This window comes from Borostomias antarcticus (genome assembly GCF_949987555.1).
Source record: "Borostomias antarcticus genome assembly, chromosome: 19".
NCBI lineage: Eukaryota > Metazoa > Chordata > Actinopteri > Stomiiformes > Stomiidae > Borostomias > Borostomias antarcticus.
In genome coordinates, this window is record NC_140252.1 from 2,293,883 (window position 1) to 2,313,035 (window position 19,153).

The 19,153-nt window shown below is 44.0% G+C and overlaps 1 protein-coding gene across 1 annotated transcript; it reads left to right on the plus strand.

Annotated features, from left to right (window-relative positions):
- Nucleotides 1-1,381: 1,381 nt before the first annotated feature.
- On the plus strand, nt 1,382-6,592 carry LOC311321564 (scavenger receptor cysteine-rich domain-containing protein DMBT1-like; the record flags this gene model as incomplete). The annotated part of the gene is made up of 4 exons (XM_084453559.1): nt 1,382-1,724; nt 3,531-3,845; nt 5,576-5,890; nt 6,555-6,592. 4 exons carry the CDS (start codon nt 1,382-1,384, stop codon nt 6,590-6,592), a joined length of 1,011 nt encoding a protein of 336 aa, XP_084309685.1.
- Between the last annotated feature and the right edge of the window lie 12,561 nt (nt 6,593-19,153).

The window sequence follows — 19,153 nt, forward strand, 5'->3', positions numbered from 1 at the left end:
GATCAGACTGAATTACAGTACAGTTGTTGACTGCTCAGTAGTGATGATGCAGAGTTTCCACCACGGCAAGATCCTTGCCGCCACACCAAACATTTGATACAAAAAACAATAATACAAATTAGGCTATATATATAAAAGTCTTAAATTAAAAATCTTAAACTTTTTAAATATTTCTGCCTAAATGCGCTTTCAAAACCACTGTCGCGCCCACATTAGGACTATTTATTTTCAATAAGCCTATAGGCCGCGCGCTCTGTGCCGCTCCTTTCTGAGGTGATCGGAAGACTCGGCGCGTGAAGGGATTTTTTCTTCAGTGAGCGGCATGAGGTTACAACGAAAGATAGGTAGGCTATTGGGGCTATTGACGCTCAAATATTACCATAGTGTTAACCAGTGTTTGAATTGGGCCAAACACTGGCGCTGGCACCTAGGCCTACTCCTCAAAATGCCTAGCCTACTGTCTAAAATACATTTATGTTAGTAATCTCTAAAGTCTAAAGTAGTCTAAAGACACGGGGGGTGGAGGGGGGGGGGTAGATCTTGTTTAGCTGGTTGTTTTAAAAGTAGCTCACAAGACAAACAAGTGTGGGCACCCCTGCTCTAGACCAATGTCAACTAAAGTTATCACATGGATTGTTGATTTTTAAAGTGTTCGCCCGTTACAGCCAATCAAAATCGGTGGCCAAATATGGCCACCAAATAGGAAATGAGGTCATATCTCAGCCACGTTTTGAAGTATCAAAAACAAATTTGGCCCCCTGATCCGGGACAGTCCCATGACTCTTGTCACCAAGTCTGTCGACAGCTGGAACATTCTAGCGCCACCGATGCTTGGCCCCGTATTGCTGCTCACAGCTATATTTCATCTTCTTCTTCTGTCATGGGAGTCTATGGTAGCCTATAGAACCGTATGGTAAAAAGTTCAGCAATTTGGCAAGCTGATCAAAGACAGGCCTATGACTCTTGCCACAAAGTCCCATGTCGACACCTCAAAATGTCTAGCACCACCAATGTGTCAAAGGTGGAGGTGCATTTACAGTATGCTGAACTGTGAGTTCAATGCCCCTTCTGACGTCATAGGACAATGACTACCTACATTAAATGCAATTATTGTAAGTCGCTTTGGATAAATGTGTCTGCTAATTGACGGTAATGTAAATGTTCTGTAATGCTTGGTCCATCATCCCTGCTTGCAGGTATAATTTATCAATCAATTTGTTCACTCATTCCTTTGTTCACACATTCACTCATATATTTCTTCACTTATTCACTCATTTATTAATTTAGTCATCAATCTGTTAACCACTTTGGCATTGATGACTGCAAGCTGGAAGTTGCCACACACAATCTGTGATGATGTCATCTTAATGCGACTACCTCTATGTTGGACTCCTGTCTGTATCTCGTAGCTGGTGCTCCTCTGAGACTCGTCAACGGCAGCAACGCCTGCTCTGGCAGAGTGGAGCTGTACCAGCAGGGCCAGTGGGGGACGGTGTGTGACGATGGCTGGGATCTCCCGGAAGCCCAGGTGGTGTGTAGACAGCTGGGCTGTGGCCAGGCGGTGTCTTCTCCCAGAGGTTCCCTCTTCGGTCAGGGCAGTGGTCCCATCTGGCTGGACAACGTCAGGTGCTCAGGCTCAGAGTCCTCCCTGACAGAGTGCAGACACCGGGGCGTTGGCTCCAACAACTGTGATCATGATGAAGACGCTGGGGTCGTCTGTGAGGGTGAGTGTGAACGGGTGAATGTTAATTAAGAATTTGATCGTCAGAAAAAGGTGTGAGGGATGGTTACGAATATGAAAATTAAGATGAATTAAATCAATCATTCATGGCCTTGATATGTATTTTTTGAATTGTCATTAATTTATTCAGTTGCAACATTCAGACATTATTTCATCCACTAATTACCTCCACCCCCAACAACAGCGCAGGGGGAAAAGTAATGTTTTCGGTGGCATGTGTTTGTACTGTACGTACTAGGGATGGGACATGATCTTCGAGAAATCGAATAGTCATTAAATAATTAAAAATCGATTTTATAATTTGATAATCGTTTGTTCATCTTGTCTTATAAAATACTAGTTGCCTTGTTTTTCGCGGCGCGAGACTCCGCAAGACGAGAGAGAAAGGCACGGGCGAAAGACAGTTTGAGTACTGTAACCTAGGATAAGTAGTAGGCGTCGTTTGCGCAGCGCGTGAGGTCAGAGACCAAGACTCGACCGGAACAGACATGCAGCGGCTAACGCAGCCAACGAAAAGTTCTGTGTGGAACAGCAAAACTGTCGAATGCGTACCTGAGTGTACCCGCAACATCATACCCTCAGAGAGGGTCTTTTCCGCAGCAGGACTTATCGTCAATAGACTGCGCACCTGTCTCCATCCCGACCATGTCGATATGTTCATATTTCTAAATAAAAATATGAAGAAATAGGATAGGCCCTATTGGCCGGAAAAGTCGCTCAGACGAGCAATGATGAGATGCGATTTTCTAAGAAAAATCGATTTTTGCCCAGCGATTTTCGAATAGCAGATTTGCCAGAAAGTCCCATCCCTAGTACGTACGTCCATACAGTACCGTACGTACAACTGTTATCAGGATTACACAAAAACTACCAGACTGATTCTCACAAAACTCGATGGAAGGGTGTAGCATGGGCCAATGATTTTGATGAAACTCGGTGGAGGGGTGTACAAGCTGCCCAAACATGGCCGGCCATTCACCTCCATTCATTTTTTGGACTTGCGGAGCAGAAAATTCCCCCCTTTCATTGTCAATAGAGGGAAATAAAACATCCCTATCTCGACATGGGAAGGTCACATAGACACAGGGGGTGGAGGGGGGGGTAGATCTTGTTTATCTGCTTGTTTTAAAAGTAGCTCACAAGACAAACAAGTGTGGGCACCCCTGCTCTAGACCAATGTCAACTAAAGTTATCACTTGGATTGTTGATTTTCGAAACGTTCGACCGTTACAGCCAATCAAAATCAGTGGCGAAGCCGGCAAATAGGAAATGACATCATATCTCAGCCAAGTGTTGTTGTATCAAAAACAAATTTGACCCACTGTTCAGGGACAGTCCCATGATTCTTGTGACAAAGTCCCATGTCGACAACTCAAACTCTAGCGCCACCAATGTGTCAAAGGTGGAGGTGCATTTACAGTATGCTGAACTGTGAGTTCCTTGCCCCCTCTGACGTCATAGGACACTGACTACTTACATTAAATGCAATTAATGTAAGTTGCTTTGGATAAAAGTGTCTGCTAATTGACTGTAATGTAAATGTACTGTAATGCTTGGTCCCTCATCCCTGCTTGCAGGTATAATTTATCAATCAACTTGTTCACTCATTCCTTCATTCACACATTCACTCATATTTCTTCACTTATTCACTCATTTATTAATTTAGTCATCAATCTGTTAAACCACTTTGGCATTGATGACTGCAAGCTGGAAGTTGCCACACACAATCTGTGATGATGTCATCTTAATGCGACTACCTCTATGTTGGGCTCCTGTCTGTATCTCGCAGCTGGTGCTCCTCTGAGACTCGTCAACGGCAGCAACGCCTGCTCTGGCAGAGTGGAGCTGTACCAGCAGGGCCAGTGGGGGACGGTGTGTGACGATGGCTGGGATCTCCGGGATGCCCAGGTGGTGTGTAGACAGCTGAGCTGTGGCCAGGCGGTGCGTTCTCCCAGAGGTGCCCTCTTCGGTCAGGGCAATGGTTCCATCTGGCTGAACGAGGTCGGTTGCTCAGGCTCAGAGTCCTCCCTGACAGAATGCAGACACCGGGTCATTGGCTCCAACGACTGTGGTCATGATGAAGATGCTGCGGTCATCTGTCAGGGTGAGTGTGAACGGGTGAATGTTAAGAATTTGATTGTCAGAAAAAGGTGTGAGGGATGGTTCCGAACATGAAAATTAAGATTCATTCAATCAATCATTCATGGCTTTGATATGCATTTTTAGGTGGGCTAGCTTGTAGAAGCTAGCCCAACTTGTGATATTCCCACTATTTCTTTCTTTATTATAGTTCTCCCCACTTTTTTGAACCTCAATTAGTTCTTCATACTTTGTGCTAGAAACTTCATTCAAACTTTAAAATGTTCATGATGTTTAGCTGTTTCATGGATCCATTCAGATTTTTTTTTATTTTTATAGTTTTTTAGTAATTTAAATTTTAAAACAATTTTTTGTCCCATTGAAACTGCTTGAAACTGCTTTTGGAATGTTCAGTAACTTTATGTTTTTAGAGTGGTGGCAGCAGTTGCTTTGAAAATATTCACACATTTTGTAAACTGCTGGCACTCCTACAGTTTTGACAGCTCACACACATAGTATATCAAAATGTTCACACAACTGTGCTGATTCGTACAATGTAAGTATCTAAGCTGTGTGACTTATAGTTTTCACGGTATGACGATTTGTTCGGCAACCGAGCTCCTCATTGAAACGTATGGCACCACACTCTAACTTTTGAGCTGCTAATTTTGTATTTTTACCCTTTTTCTAACCTGTCGTTATGCCTACAGTTTTAACAGCTCATACACATATTGTATATAGAAATGTTCACACAACTGTGCTGATTCATACAATGTAAGTATCTAAGCTGTGTGACCTACTGTTTTTGAGGTATGACGATTTGTTCGGCAACTGCGCTCCCCATTGAAACATATGGTGCCGCACTAACTTTTGAGCTGCTAATTTTGCATTTTTACTCTTTTTCTAACGTGTCGTTATGCCTACAGTTTTAACAGCTTATACACATATTATATATTGAAATGTTCACACAACTGTGCTGATTCGTACAATGTAAGTATCTAAGCTGTGTGACTTATCGTCACTTATACGTTTTCGCTGTATGACGATTTGTTCAGCAACTGCGCTCCCCATTGAAACATATGGCAAGTGAGTCAGCGAATTCTGTGTGTTCTATGCTTTGGTGCTGTAGAACTGCTGCTGCGCTGTGGTTGCTATGGTGACAGTTCACATATTCTTGAGCTAGCTGTGACTGCTAAAAAGATGTTGGTGGCTTGTCATCGAAAATCTATTCAATATCCTGTTATAGGTGTCATAGTTCTTAAGTTAACTTGCATCAGCACCCTCATTAGTCTACTTGAATTCTAACCCTGTTTGTACTGTAACACTACTTGAATTTTATAATCCTTCTACTTTAGCACCAGTAGTACTAACTGTGGTAGGCTATTTATAGTATAGTTTATAGTAGTTTATTAATATTTCATTATATTTATTATTAATGTTTGTGCTAAATTATATTTGTAGCTATAATAGTAATAGCAATTTAATTTATAGTAGTTATATGTACAGTAGTTATAATAGTACTGGCTCATGATGTTTAGCTGTTTCAGGGATCCATTCAAATTTTTGATATTTTTTATAGTTTTTTAGAAATTTAACTTTTAAAACTATTTTTTGTCCCATTGAAACTGCTTAAAACTGCTTTTGGAATGTTCAGTAACTTTATGTTTTTAGAGTGGTGGCAGCAGTTGCTTTGAAAATATTCACACATTTTTAATGCGACTACCTCTATTTTGGACTCCTGTCTGTATCTCGTAGCTGGTGCTCCTCTGAGACTTGTCAACGGCAACAACGCCTGCTCTGGCAGAGTGGAGCTGTACCAGCAGGGCCAGTGGGGGACGGTGTGTGACGATGACTGGGATCTCCCGGATGCCCAGGTGGTGTGTAGACAGCTGGGCTGTGGCCAGGCGGTGTCTGCTACCAGCGGTGCCCTCTTCGGTCAGGGCAATGGTTCCATCTGGCTGGACAACGTCAGGTGCTCAGGCTCAGAGTCCTCCCTGACAGAGTGCAGCCACCAGGGCATCGGCTCCAACGACTGTGGTCATGCTCAAGACGCTGGGGTCGTCTGTGAGGGTGAGTGTGAACGGGTGAATGTTAATTATAAACTACCAGTGAAGATAGTGTGTGTGTAGCTGTCCTGTCTGGCAGTAACCAACTGGCTGACCTCTTCTGTCAGAAAGATGATGCAATCTCCAGACTTCTTTAACTTGTTTATTATCCAAAACATATCATCCATAAATATGTGAGTGTGTGGTTTCCTATGAATAGGTAATAAACAATACAAATGCATTCAAACAACATCATTACATAAATACATTAAACAAAATGGCTGCAACACACCAGCTCCTAATTGTTCATTGGCTAGAGACATCAACAATTCCAATCCAAACAAAGCCATTATGTAGCAACACCATTACACACTGTAGTAGCAATAGAAATGACCTGTTTTTTTTCTTCCATTATCCACAATAACATGCAATAAAGACAATATAAAGTCCATTCAAAGTCCAATAAGAAAGTCATAATGTTACGACCCAACCGGGCAGAGTAGCCAAATGTGCCTGGGACCCCAGAAGCAGAGACGGAGACCCGAACAGGTTTCAAAAGTTTAATGAAACAATAAAACTTAACTGGCCTAATGTGTGTGTGTGTGTGGTCTAAATGTCAATGGGATGTGTACTTGACTATGTGTGTGTCTTGCAAGTGTCTGTGTAACCTATGTGTGGTGCAAGTGTAGATGTAGGGCAGCGTGTTGGAAATGTGCTGCGGAACTAAAACTAACGAGGGAGAGTCCGAGAGGGAGAGTCCAGGAGGTAGTCCAGGGTAGAAACAAGAGGGAGGTTGGGAGGAGCGGAGGACTAGGAGCTTGGAAGGGGAGTCCGGTGGAGGGCGCGGGTGGAGCTGGGAGACACTGGTCTTACATGGGAGGGAGCCTAGGAGGAATGGAGGAGAAGACAGGGTTAGGACGTTCAAAAAGTTGAGCAAACAATTCTCAAGGGGGCTCTAGAGCAGACTACCACTGACCACAGTTGTCAACGTTCAAGCGCCCGACGTCTGTCTTCCGCAGCCTTAAATAGTGCTGAGCCCAGGTGGTGATTGGCATCAGCTGGCCTGATTGTAACCGTCCACACCTGCTGCGGAAGGTGACGCCGGGCCCAACCTCAATGGTGACGTGCTGAGTGGGACTGGGAACGTGACCGCGACTGGCTCGGGCGTGGGGGCACAACACATAATCCATAATTCACACAGGGCTGTAGTATACTCCATTATGAATGTCATTATAATCAAGGTGCTGGAAAGGAGGGTCCGGCCGATAGTTGAACCTCAGATCGAAGAGGAACAATGCGGATTTCGTCCTGGTCGTGGAACCACCGACCAGCTCTTCACTCTCGCGAGGATCTTGGAGGGGGCTTGGGAGTTTGCCCAACCTGTCTACATGTGTTTTGTGGACTTGGAGAAGGCTTACGACCGGGTCCCTCGAGAGGATTTGTGGATGGTTATGCGGGAGTATAGGGTGAGGGGGTCCCTACTTAGGGCCATCCAATCCCTGTACACCCAGAGCGAGAGCTGTGTCCGTGTCCTCGGCAGTAAGTCGTCTTCCTTTCCGGTGGGGGTTGGCCTCCGCCAGGGCTGCGCTTTGTCACCAATCCTGTTTGTGATTTTCATGGACAGGATATCGAGGCGTAGCCGTGGGGAGGTGGGTTTGCAGTTCGGTGAGCTGGGGATCGCGTCGCTGCTATTTGCAGATGATGTGGTCCTGATGGCATCATCTGCCTGCGACCTCCAGCACTCTCTGGATAGGTTCGCAGCTGAGTGTGAAGCGGCTGGGATGAGAATCAGCACTTCTAAATCTGAGGCCATGGTTCTCAGCAGGAAACCGGTGGCCTGTCCGCTCCGAGAAGGAAATGAGTCCTTACCCCAAGTGTAGGAGTTCAAGTATCTGGGGGTCTTGTTCACGAGGGAACCATGGAGAGGGAGTTTGGCCGGAGAATCGGAACAGCTGGTGCGGTTCTGCAGTCGCTTTACCGCACTGTTGTGACGAAAAGAGAGCTGAGCCAAAAGGCAAAGCTCTCGATCTACCGGTCTATTTTCGTCCCCACCCTCACCTATGGTCATGAAGGATGGGTCATGACCGAAAGAACGAGATCACGGATACATGCGGCCGAAAATAGTTTTCTCCGGAGGGTGGCTGGGGTCTCCCTGAGAGATCGGGTGAGAAGTTCAGTCATCCGGGAGCGACTCGGAGTAGAGCCGCTGCTCCTTTGCGTCGAAAGGAGCCAGTTGAGGTGGTTCGGGCATCTAGTGAGAATGCCTCCTGGGCGCCTCCCTAGGGAGGTGTTCCAGGCGTGTCTGGCTGGGAGGAGGCCGCGGGTTAGACCCAGGACTAGGTGGCGGGACTACATCTCCGCACTGGCCTGTGAGCGGCTAAAGATTCCCCAGGCAGAGCTGGTTGATGCTGCTAGGGAAAGGGATGTCTGGGGCCCCCTGCTGGAACTGCTGCCTCCGCGACCCGACCCCAGATAAGTGGATGAAGATGGATGGATGGATGGATTATAATCCATGAGAAAAATCATTTGTAATCCATCAAAAATGTCCTTTATAATCCATCATGAACATTGATCTTCTGGGGTCAGAAGTTCAAGCACTAAACCCACCACTGGGACTCAGTCTTTACCACTGGTCCAAACAACAAAGTTACTGTGCCGCTTGTAGAAGACACAGGGGCGAATTCACTAAAGGATTGCGCAGCTTTTCCTGACGCAAAGCCTGTGCAAATAAGTCAAAAATTATGTTTGCTATTCACAAAGCCCTCGCAAAGGGTGAAATACGGTGTTAACTGCGTTTCGTTCGTCATTGCGTTCCTCTGCGCCGGTGTTATTAGCTCATATTTAAATTAGGTAATATGGGCGGAGAATGTTCCCCTTTCTATGCAAATGAACATTATTGCAAAACCCGCCCAATTCACAAAGATCGGCGCTAATTGCCTCACGCAGTTAAAGTGAAATTAATACCGTTTTCAGAAACGTGGTGGTATTTAAGCGCAAGGGGTGTGTCGCGGCCAGCCTGTCCGCTGATCATGGCAGCAGTGATTGTTGCGAGGCGAACGCCAGGCGTGTTGTTCGTGAGAGAATATTTAGAAGAAGGTCACTTTTTGATTTAACACTAGAACCACCGCGGTAGCTGTTTGGACACCAGAGCGCGCAGCTCTTCAGCCAACTGGAGGATGAAGTCGCGTCTGGGGAGGCTCAGTTGACTATGCGTCTCTCCACCCGTCCCCAGCGAGTCCAAGCTCCCACAATGAATAATACTTATTTATAATAGCCTACATAGCATGAAACTGTGCGTATAATAGTCTATACGCGAAACTGCGCATTCCCTATAGCTGTTCATTGAACGGCTGGGGGCCGATATAGGTAGCCTATAAATAAATAAAAACATAGCCTACACAATATTTTTTTTATTTGAATGGTCTTGAAAATATTTTGCTTTGTATCATAGGTGACGGCAGGTATCATCTTCAGCCATGGATGATGACTCCCGTGCGTAATCCTTCCAACGTTGGAGAGGCGGCGTACAACTGGGCTCACATCAGGACGCGCGGTGTGATTGAGTGCACATTTGGAATCCTGAAAGGCCGTTTAGATGCCTAGATCGTACTGGTGGGGCAATGTTATACACTCCCCCAAAAGTATGCCAGATGATCGTGCTGCAACTTGCATAACATAAAATGACAATTTTTCTTTTGTTCGTCTTTTCAAATTATTCCACCTCCGTTTGCAGTCTTCCGCGTTTACACACACAAATGGCACTGACTGATTGGGAAATTAAACCCCAAATATGATTTTTTGCTGCAGTCGTGATATTTTTTGCGGAAAGCTGTGAGACATGTTTTTGAACCTCGTCCGTGAGGCCTTCAAGTTCGCTGTCTGAGAATCGTATCTTTCTTTTTCTGTCTGCCATCGTCCAATGATATGCTTTCGAGTTGTATGCGCTGTATTTATAGTCATTTCCTATATCAGCAGCAAATTGCACTCAGCCGCAAACACCGAATGGGCGTGTTTGCGCTGGGATATTATTAGCGCAATGTCTTTAGTGAATAGGTTTTTAAAACGGAGCACATAGCGGGCGCAACTGACGCGCAATATAATGGTGCAATTAGCGGGCGCAATTTGCTTTAGTGAATTCGCCCCACAGTTTGGTGATAGGCCTGACCAAAACATTAGTCTTGGTCTTGACGCTCGCAGAACGTACAAATCCACGCTTGTCCGCAAACGTGTCCTGAATTCGTCCCAGCAGCCAAGAACTGCGGGGAGCAAAGTGAATGGACCAGCAAAGGACTGTAGTCTGGCATGAGCGAGCGGAATGCGACAACGGGACTGAGAAGTGCTACATTTCAACCAGACATTCCAGTGAAACCAGGTAGTCAAAATAACTTACCTGATATAAAATGGACATTTTTGATGATGTCCTCAGTCCAGTCCGTACCATGGATGTATTGGTCCGTATGCTTAATAATGGCGATTTTGTCTGTCTTCCTCTGCTACTGTTTCAAGAATGCGCGCGCATACTTGTGCTGAGTAGGCTGTAAAAGGGTCTATAATTAACAAATATGACCCACGCTCGTTACATAACTTCTATAACATCCAGTGACAAAATATGTCATGGTACCTTGGTATGTCCACACCAAGGATTGAACTCACAATCTTCGCGGTGATAGGCAGCGCACTATCCACTCAGCCACCATCCACTCAGCCACCGCTGACCTGGGAAATTTGTGGAGTCTTTTTGTTTTGATGTTCTGGGACCACTGCCTCTTGTGGTAGCAACATAGAACTGCAGGTCAACAACAACAACAGGGAAGGAGCGACAAATAGGATTCCCTCTTCTTGGTGTGTCGGCTTACAGGCAACACACAAAAACACTACTGTTGGTTTGATTATAAAAGCATAGGAGGTGTGTGTGTGTGTGTGTGAATCCAGACTAACACTACTAGGTTTCTGACATGAAGAGGTTAGGGTGTGTTTCTGGAGAGGGCCTGACTGTCTCCTGTCTTTCTCCAGAGCCTGATGATGTGAGGTTGGTGGGAGGAGGCAGCCACTGTGCTGGTAGAGTGGAGATGAAGCACCAGGGAAAGTGGAGAGGTCTGGGCAGTGGATATGACTGGAACATGGATGTCTGGGCCATGCGTGATGCAGCTGTAGTGTGTAGACAGCTGGGCTGTGGCTCTGCTGTTTCAACAAGAGGGGCTCCTGGTGAAGTCCGTCCTGTATGGGAGTTTATATCTCGCTGTGCTGGGTCTGAGTCTGCACTGAGGAAGTGTGTAGGAGTGTCTGGAGAGAGTAATACTGCTGTTCTCCTGGAGGTGGTCTGCTCAGGTAAAACACACATCATGTCATTATATTCAGCTGATGGTCTTGACAGTCACATTTCTAGTCTGCACCTGGATAAACCTATTAATGATTCCTTATAACCATATACTAGAACAGAACGATTAGTATAGTAGAATATAGAACTGTATGGAGCAGAATAGTATAATTCTACTGAAGAACAGTTTTGTGTTACTGAAGGCTATATTTCTATCTCTGTCTGGGTGGTGGTCTGCTCAGGTAATAAACACATCATGTCATTATATTAACTATTCAGTTACACTGTTACAGTATTATTGCACTAAAGATTTCTGGCTCATCGGATACAAGCTAATGTTATCTGTTATTGTATAAAATAGCAACATTTTGACAGAGCTGAGTGTATTCTTTGAGATTGTTGGGTATGTTCACATTTCTTATTTTTTGTTTGGAATAATTATTATGTTCATATTGACCATCTGTCTCTGTTCCTTCAGAGTCTGCAAGGCTTGTGAATGGAGCTGGTCTGTGCTCTGGCAGAGTGGAGGTGAGGTCTGATCAGTCGTGGGCCTCAGTGTGTGAAGCTGACTTTGACTGGCAGGATGCAGAGGTGGTCTGTCGGGAGCTTGGCTGTGGGGCTCCTTCAGCCCTCCAAGGGGCGCTCTATGGAGAAGGTGAGGGTGACACCTCAGGCTCCGCTAGAAACACCTGCTCATCTGGCAATGCTGTTGGACTCACCTGCTCAGGTACTGTAAGAATCAGTTTGTCTCTCAACCTCTGTTTCTCATGTGGAGTGACATCATGAGAGTATGGCTGTGTTTTGTTAGGATACATAGAGTCAGAGGGCCTCACTGTCTCCTGTCTTTCTCCAGAGCCTGATGATGTGAGGTTGGTGGGAGGAGGCAGCCGCTGTGCTGGTAGAGTGGAGGTGAACCACCAGGGAGAGTGGAGACGTCTGGCCTCAGGGTGGTCTAGCTGGAGCATGGATGATGCAGCTGTAGTGTGTAGACAGCTGGGCTGTGGCTCTGCTCTCTCAACAAGAAGGGCTTCTGCTGGTGAAGTCCGTCCTGTATGGTGGTTTATATCTGACTGTGCTGGGTCTGAGTCTGCACTGAGGGAGTGTGGAGTGCATGGACAGCGTAATACTACTGCTGTCCTGGAGGTGGTCTGCTCAGGTAAAACACACACATGTCGTTATATTCAGCTGATGGTCTTGACAGTCACATTCCTAATCTGCACCTGTCACAGTATCTGTGAGTGCTCTACAATAGAATACTCAGTTACACTGTTACACTATTAAAAGCTTCTGTATATCAGGTATCTCTGGTACTAAAGACGTCTGTCTCATTGGATACAAGCTGATTTATTTGTTGAAGGGATTCACGTTTTATAAAATGGCTAGATTGTGATTGTATTATTTGCCATTATTGGACAGCTACTGTACACACTTGTAATTTTGCAGATAGAGCTTATATGAACAGCTTGTTGCATGGTGGTTTAAATCTAAATGTGCTGGTCTGAGGGAGTGTACACCAGGGTTTAAAGAGACTAATACTAACGGTGTCCTGGCAGTGATCTGCTCAGATATGTATAATAAATATCACGTGATGCTACTGTATACTGCTGTCTCAGTCACTAAAGTAGCCCATGCTGCCCTGTGAGGGAGGGAGGAGAACACAGCAGATCTCACCATCACACCTGAATCAGAGAGGTTGGTTTCTCTCCCCTCTTCTCTGTCTTTGCAGATCTCCTATTCCAGCCTATTATCTCCCTGTCTATCTCCATGCGAGGGGTCTCCGAGGGCCAGCAGCAGGGGCTGCAGGTGTTCAAGGACCACAGCTTCCACATCAGCTGCTCCATCCAGCCACAGTACCCAGGAGGCTCCTTCCACCTCACCTTCACCGGCTCCAACACAACCCTGAGACACACCCACCCAGCTGTCAATCACTCTGCCAACTTCCTCTTTCCTGCTGCAGACCACGCCCACCAAGGAAACTACAGCTGTGTTTATGAGGTCTACGTTTTCTCTCATAACTTCACCTCTGAGAGTGAGCTCCTCTCTGTCACTGTTGCAGGTAACTGAGGACGGACTTTTAAAACACAATCTGTACCTTTTTCACTTAATCAAGTGGTTGGGTTGCCATGACACATTTTTCTATCCCACTTCGGGTTGACTGACTTCTCAGTTGACAGCTTAATCTGATCTGATGATTCTCAGTTTCCTCATCTGCTGTGTTTCTGTTCCAGACTCTCCTCTGACAGATTTCATTATCAGAGTGGTGATGCTGGTGGTGGTGCTGATCTTGGTGATATCCACCACTGCCCTCTATCTGTTCTTTAAGGTACAAGTTATTACCCAGTCAGTCAGGGGAATGATAGCCATGGCACAGAGGTCAAGTCTTGGCTTAACTACCACGTGTGTCCATCTGCTTGCTGGTAGACTTACTCTAGTTTTGTTTGTGGTCTGTGATCTGCTCATGTAGGCCTGTGATAATGAACTTGCTGCTCATTTCTCCAAGTCTCTCCCCCTGTTCCTGACTGTTGGTGTTGTATCTCTCCAGACCACCAGGGGGCGGAGGCCAGCAGAGAGGGAGAGCATGGAGATGGAGGTCCTGCATTCCAGTGCTGAGGCGGGGCCAGGAGAGGAAGGAGCAGCCCAGAGGATGGAGCAGGAAGAAACTGCTGTTTAGAGGCTGATCTGAGGTCAGTCATGGGGTGACATATTCTCTTATACAGCTACAGAGCTGCTAATTATGGGCCATGTTAACTTTGATTGGGAAAAACCTCTGACAGCTCTAAGGATATGTGTATTAATCTACATTTCGATTAATAACTAAACCAACACGTCCTAATGCAAAAATGAACTCAAAGTCTTCTCTGATCGACATCATACTTCCCAGCATGCCTCAGAGGAACAGTCCAGCAGCGTCCAGTGGAGGCTGGATCAGCTGGATCTGGTCCTGGATCACCTGGATCTGGTCCTGGATCAGCTGGATCTGGTCCTGGATCAGCTGGATCTGGTCCTGGATCACCTGGATCAGCTGGATCTGGTCCTGGATTAGCTGGATCTGGTCCTGGATCAGCTGATCTGGGCCTTGGGACAAATTCCACCCAGCGTCCAAGATACTTAGTGGTCCATCTTTATAAATAGCTTTTTATATTCAAGAATTTGTAAATCCAAGCTTTTTTATATTTCAACTATTACCACAGTCAGTTTTGTAGTTGTTTTGACAATGTTAGTGTTATATTGAGTAAATAACGAGACATGTATATTTAGTTTGCTGAGGATTTTCTGCGAGGGCTCAGAACCCAACAAGTTGACAGTTTTACATTATAGAGATCATTTCTACTATTGTTCCTATGTTTTGACACATTTATACATATTTGACTTTTATCATTTTATTCTCACTATTACATTGTGGTTTTTGTGAATATCATCTTTTATAGTCATTTGTTTAGAAAGGAGATGCACTTCTCTGGTGAGTAGTAGTACACTGACCTACATGTACGTTAAATACAATTATTGTAAGTTGCACTGGATAAAAGTATCTGCTACTATAAATGAATGTAGTGTAAATGTAATGTAATTATAGAAATACTTGCCTTCTGCTGATGTAGTACCAATAAAGTGAGTCAGTCTGGCCTGTGTACTGTAATTATTTACAGTCTTCAGTTTAGTTATCAACAGTGATGCCACTGAAGACACCAGCAACAACAAGAGCAACAACAACAACAACCCATAGAAATAGAGATGGATGGTACTGTAGGAGGGGCTGGCTCAGGGAAATAGAGATGGATGGTACTGTAGGAGGGGCTGGCTCAGGGAAATAGAGATGGATGGTACTGTAGGAGGGGCTGGCTCAGGGAAATAGAGATGGATGGTACTGTAGGAGGGGATGGCTCAGGGAAATAGAGATGGATGGTACTGTAGGAGGGGCTGGCTCAGGGAAATAGAGATGGATGGTACTGTAGGAGGGGCTGGCTCAGGGAAATAGAGATGGATGGTACTGTAGGAGGGGATGGCTCAGGGAAATAGAGATGGATGGTACTGTAGGAGGGGATGGCTCAGGGAAATAGAGATGGATGGTACTGTAGGAGGGGCTGGCTCAGGGAAATAGAGATGGATGGTACTGTAGGAGGGGATGGCTCAGGGAAATAGAGATGGATGGTACTGTAGGAGGGGCTGGCTCAGGGAAATAGAGATGGATGGTACTGTAGGAGGGGCTGGCTCAGGGAAATAGAGATGGATGGTACTGTAGGAGGGGCTGGCTCAGGGAAATAGAGATGGATGGTACTGTAGGAGGGGCTGGCTCAGGGAAATAGATGCGCTGTGGGAGGAGCCGGATGAAGAAAGTAAAAACAGCGCTCGGAGTAGAAGCCCTTTTACAGCACTGAGTTGAAGATGTGTGTGGCCCAGTCCCAATGTGACAGGCCCAGTCCCAATGTGACAGGCCCAGTCCCAATGTCCACCCTTATGGACTCACAGACTTTGAGGCGCATTCCCGCTAGTAGGGAAGTGTGTGAGGAATTAGGACTGTCCCACTGTCACATCCTCAAGTACATGAGGACTTAGGACTGTCCCCCTGTCACATCCTCAAGTACATGAGGACTTAGGACTGTCCCACTGTCACATCCTCAAGTACATGAGGGCTCTCTGGCAGACATTTTGAGCCCTTCATGCCCTCTTTCCATAAGTCTGCGTTTCTGCAGACTTTGCCTGAGGGAATTACCCACAGTTCATATTGTTGTGATGTGAAACACGGGGTCACCTGAAGAACGGCCCATAAACAAGCACACAGATCAACCAACCCTCGTTCAAAATATCTTTGACATGAATCATTCATCTCGATGCACTGTTCTTTGAATTGAGATGAGATTTCTAACATGGATATGAAAGAGTTGTGAGGTATTTGTGCAGAAATGCGTCTTGTCATTCTTGAATTGGCTAAATACTTTTGGATTCATCACAAACAAGAATTACAGGCAGTCATGTAGCTTATGATCACAAAATCAAATGATTTCAACAAGTTGAACAGAAATGTTTTGAGGGTAAACACAGAGAGTTGGGATCATGTAAAGGGGATTTGACTCAGCCCAAAATTAATGAACATGCAGGCCTACAAGAAATCATAACGTAAAATCAAAACATCAAATAAAAAGTCCCAAACCCACAATAGTAAGAAATATGTTTTTGTGGTCAATGTAACGTGATGTCACATTGTCCTATTCCTTTATATAGGCCTACCATATACCATCAAGCCCTCGCAGCCTCTCGCACTCAAACACCTAAATAGTCAATCAGTCTGTGAGGGTTCAGGCCTTGAGGGTTTAGGGGGGACATTGGGATTGGGCCTGTGTGTGTGTGTGTGTGTGTGTGTATGAATGTGTGTGTGTGTGCGTGTATGTGTGTGTTCTACCTGCTATAACAGAGGTGTGTAGATTGGTCAGCATGTGTGTGTGTTTACGTGTATGTGTGTGTTTCTGTGTGTAAAATGTGTATTAAAACATGAAATATGTTTTTCTCTAACTAGGAGATGATCAGGGCATTTGTAATGCCTACCCCTGTGCGAGGTATTGAAGTATTTCTGAGAGTCAGTGTGACACTCACAATTGTGTGGTCACAATTTAGGGTTTAATGTGTTTGATTAGTTGTTCTTGAAGAGCCATATTTATTTGGGGTTGTTTCTAATGAATGCTGTAGTTTGTACCCTGCGCTACCAGAGGGCGCTATGGTTCCCTATTAGAGTGAGGCGCGAGGCTGGTTCCTCAGACGACTGACAGCCTGTGAAAACGAATATCTAACGGCTCCCGTTTTATTCTTGCTTCTATATAAAACAGGTATGTAAAGTCACCAAGCATGTTAGAACTAAGTAGGAACCATGAATGTATGTATTTAGCTTGTGAACTACAGAGTTCTGGGTCATTAAGTCCAGCATAATCATTAGTTTGATTTTAAAAGATCGCTAGCTTCTTTAGCTTCGTAGCTAACTAGCCAGATAGCCTAGCTGCTTCCCTCACGTAACGGCAGCTACTGGCCATTGTTCTGTATCCCAGTTGAGGGAATGGTTACTCACACCATTATTAAGTATTTATTTTGTTTCATTTTGGCACCTGGACTCATTGGGTTTATTTTCTGGCTACAGTAAGAAGGTATGAATGTGTATAAGGTTAAAGTTAGACAGTAAGAAGGTATGAATGTGTATAAGGTTAAAGTTAGACAGTAAGAAGGTATGAATGTGTATAAGGTTAAAGTTAGACAGTAAGAAGGTATGAATGTGTACAAGGTTAAAGTTAGACAGTAAGAAGGTATGAATGTGTATAAGGTTAAAGTTTGACAGTAAGAAGGTATGAATGTGTACAAGGTTAAAGTTAGACAGTAAGAGGTATGCATGTGTATAAGGTTAAAGTTAGACAGTAAGAAGGTATGAATGTGTATAAGGTTAAAGTTAGACAGTAAGAAGGTATGAATGTGTATAAGGTTAAAGTTAGACAGTAAGAGGTATGAATGTGTACAAGGTTAAAGTTAGACAGTAAGAAGGTATGAATGTGTATAAGGTTAAAGTTAGACAGTAAGAAGGTATGAATGTGTATAAGGTTAAAGTTAGACAGTAAGAAGGTATGAATGTGTATAAGGTTAAAGTTAGACAGTAAGAAGGTATGAATGTGTATCAGGTTAAAGTAAGACAGTAAGAAGGTATGAATGTGTATCAGGTTAAAGTTAGACAGTAAGAAGGTATGAATGTGTATAAGGTTAAAGTTAGACAGTAAGAAGGTATGAATGTGTATAAGGTTAAAGTTAGACAGTAAGAGGTATGAATGTGTATCAGGTTAAAGTTAGACAGTAAGAAGGTATGAATGTGTACAAGGTTAAAGTTAGACAGTAAGAAGGTATGAATGTGTATAAGGTTAAAGTTAGACAGTAAGAAGGTATGAATGTGTATAAGGTTAAAGTTAGACAGTAAGAAGGTATGAATGTGTACAAGGTTAAAGTTAGACAGTAAGAGGTATGAATGTGTATAAGGTTAAAGTTAGACAGTAAGAAGGTATGAATGTGTATAAGGTTAAAGTTAGACAGTAAGAAGGTATGAATGTGTATAAGGTTAAAGTTAGACAGTAAGAAGGTATGAATGTGTATAAGGTTAAAGTTAGACAGTAAGAAGGTATGAATGTGTATCAGGTTAAAGTTAGACAGTAAGAAGGTATGAATGTGTATAAGGTTAAAGTTAGACAGTAAGAAGGTATGAATGTGTACAAGGTTAAAGTTAGACAGTAAGAGGTATGAATGTGTATAAGGTTAAAGTTAGACAGTAAGAAGGTATGAATGTGTATAAGGTTAAAGTTAGACAGTAAGGAGGTATGAATGTGTATAAGGTTAAAGTTAGACAGTAAGGTATGAATGTGTATCAGGTTAAAGTTAGACAGTAAGAAGGTATGAATGTGTATAAGGTTAAAGTTAGACAGTAAGAAGGTATGAATGTGTATAAGGTTAAAGTTAGACAGTAAGAAGGTATGAATGTGTATAAGGTTAAAGTTAGACAGTAAGAAGGTATGAATGTGTATCAGGTTAAAGTCAGACAGTAAGAAGGTATGAATGTGTATAAGGTTAAAGTTAGACAGTAAGAAGGTATGAATGTGTATAAGGTTAAAGTTAGACAGTAAGAAGGTATGAATGTGTATAAGGTTAAAGTTAGACAGTAAGAAGGTATGAATGTGTACAAGGTTAAAGTTAGACAGTAAGAGGTATGAATGTGTATAAGGTTAAAGTTAGACAGTAAGAAGGTATGAATGTGTATAAGGTTAAAGTTAGACAGTAAGAAGGTATGAATGTGTATAAGGTTAAAGTTAGACAGTAAGAAGGTATGAATGTGTATCAGGTTAAAGTTAGACAGTAAGAAGGTATGAATGTGTATCAGGTTAAAGTTAGACAGTAAGAAGGTATGAATGTGTACAAGGTTAAAGTTAGACAGTAAGAGGTATGAATGTGTATAAG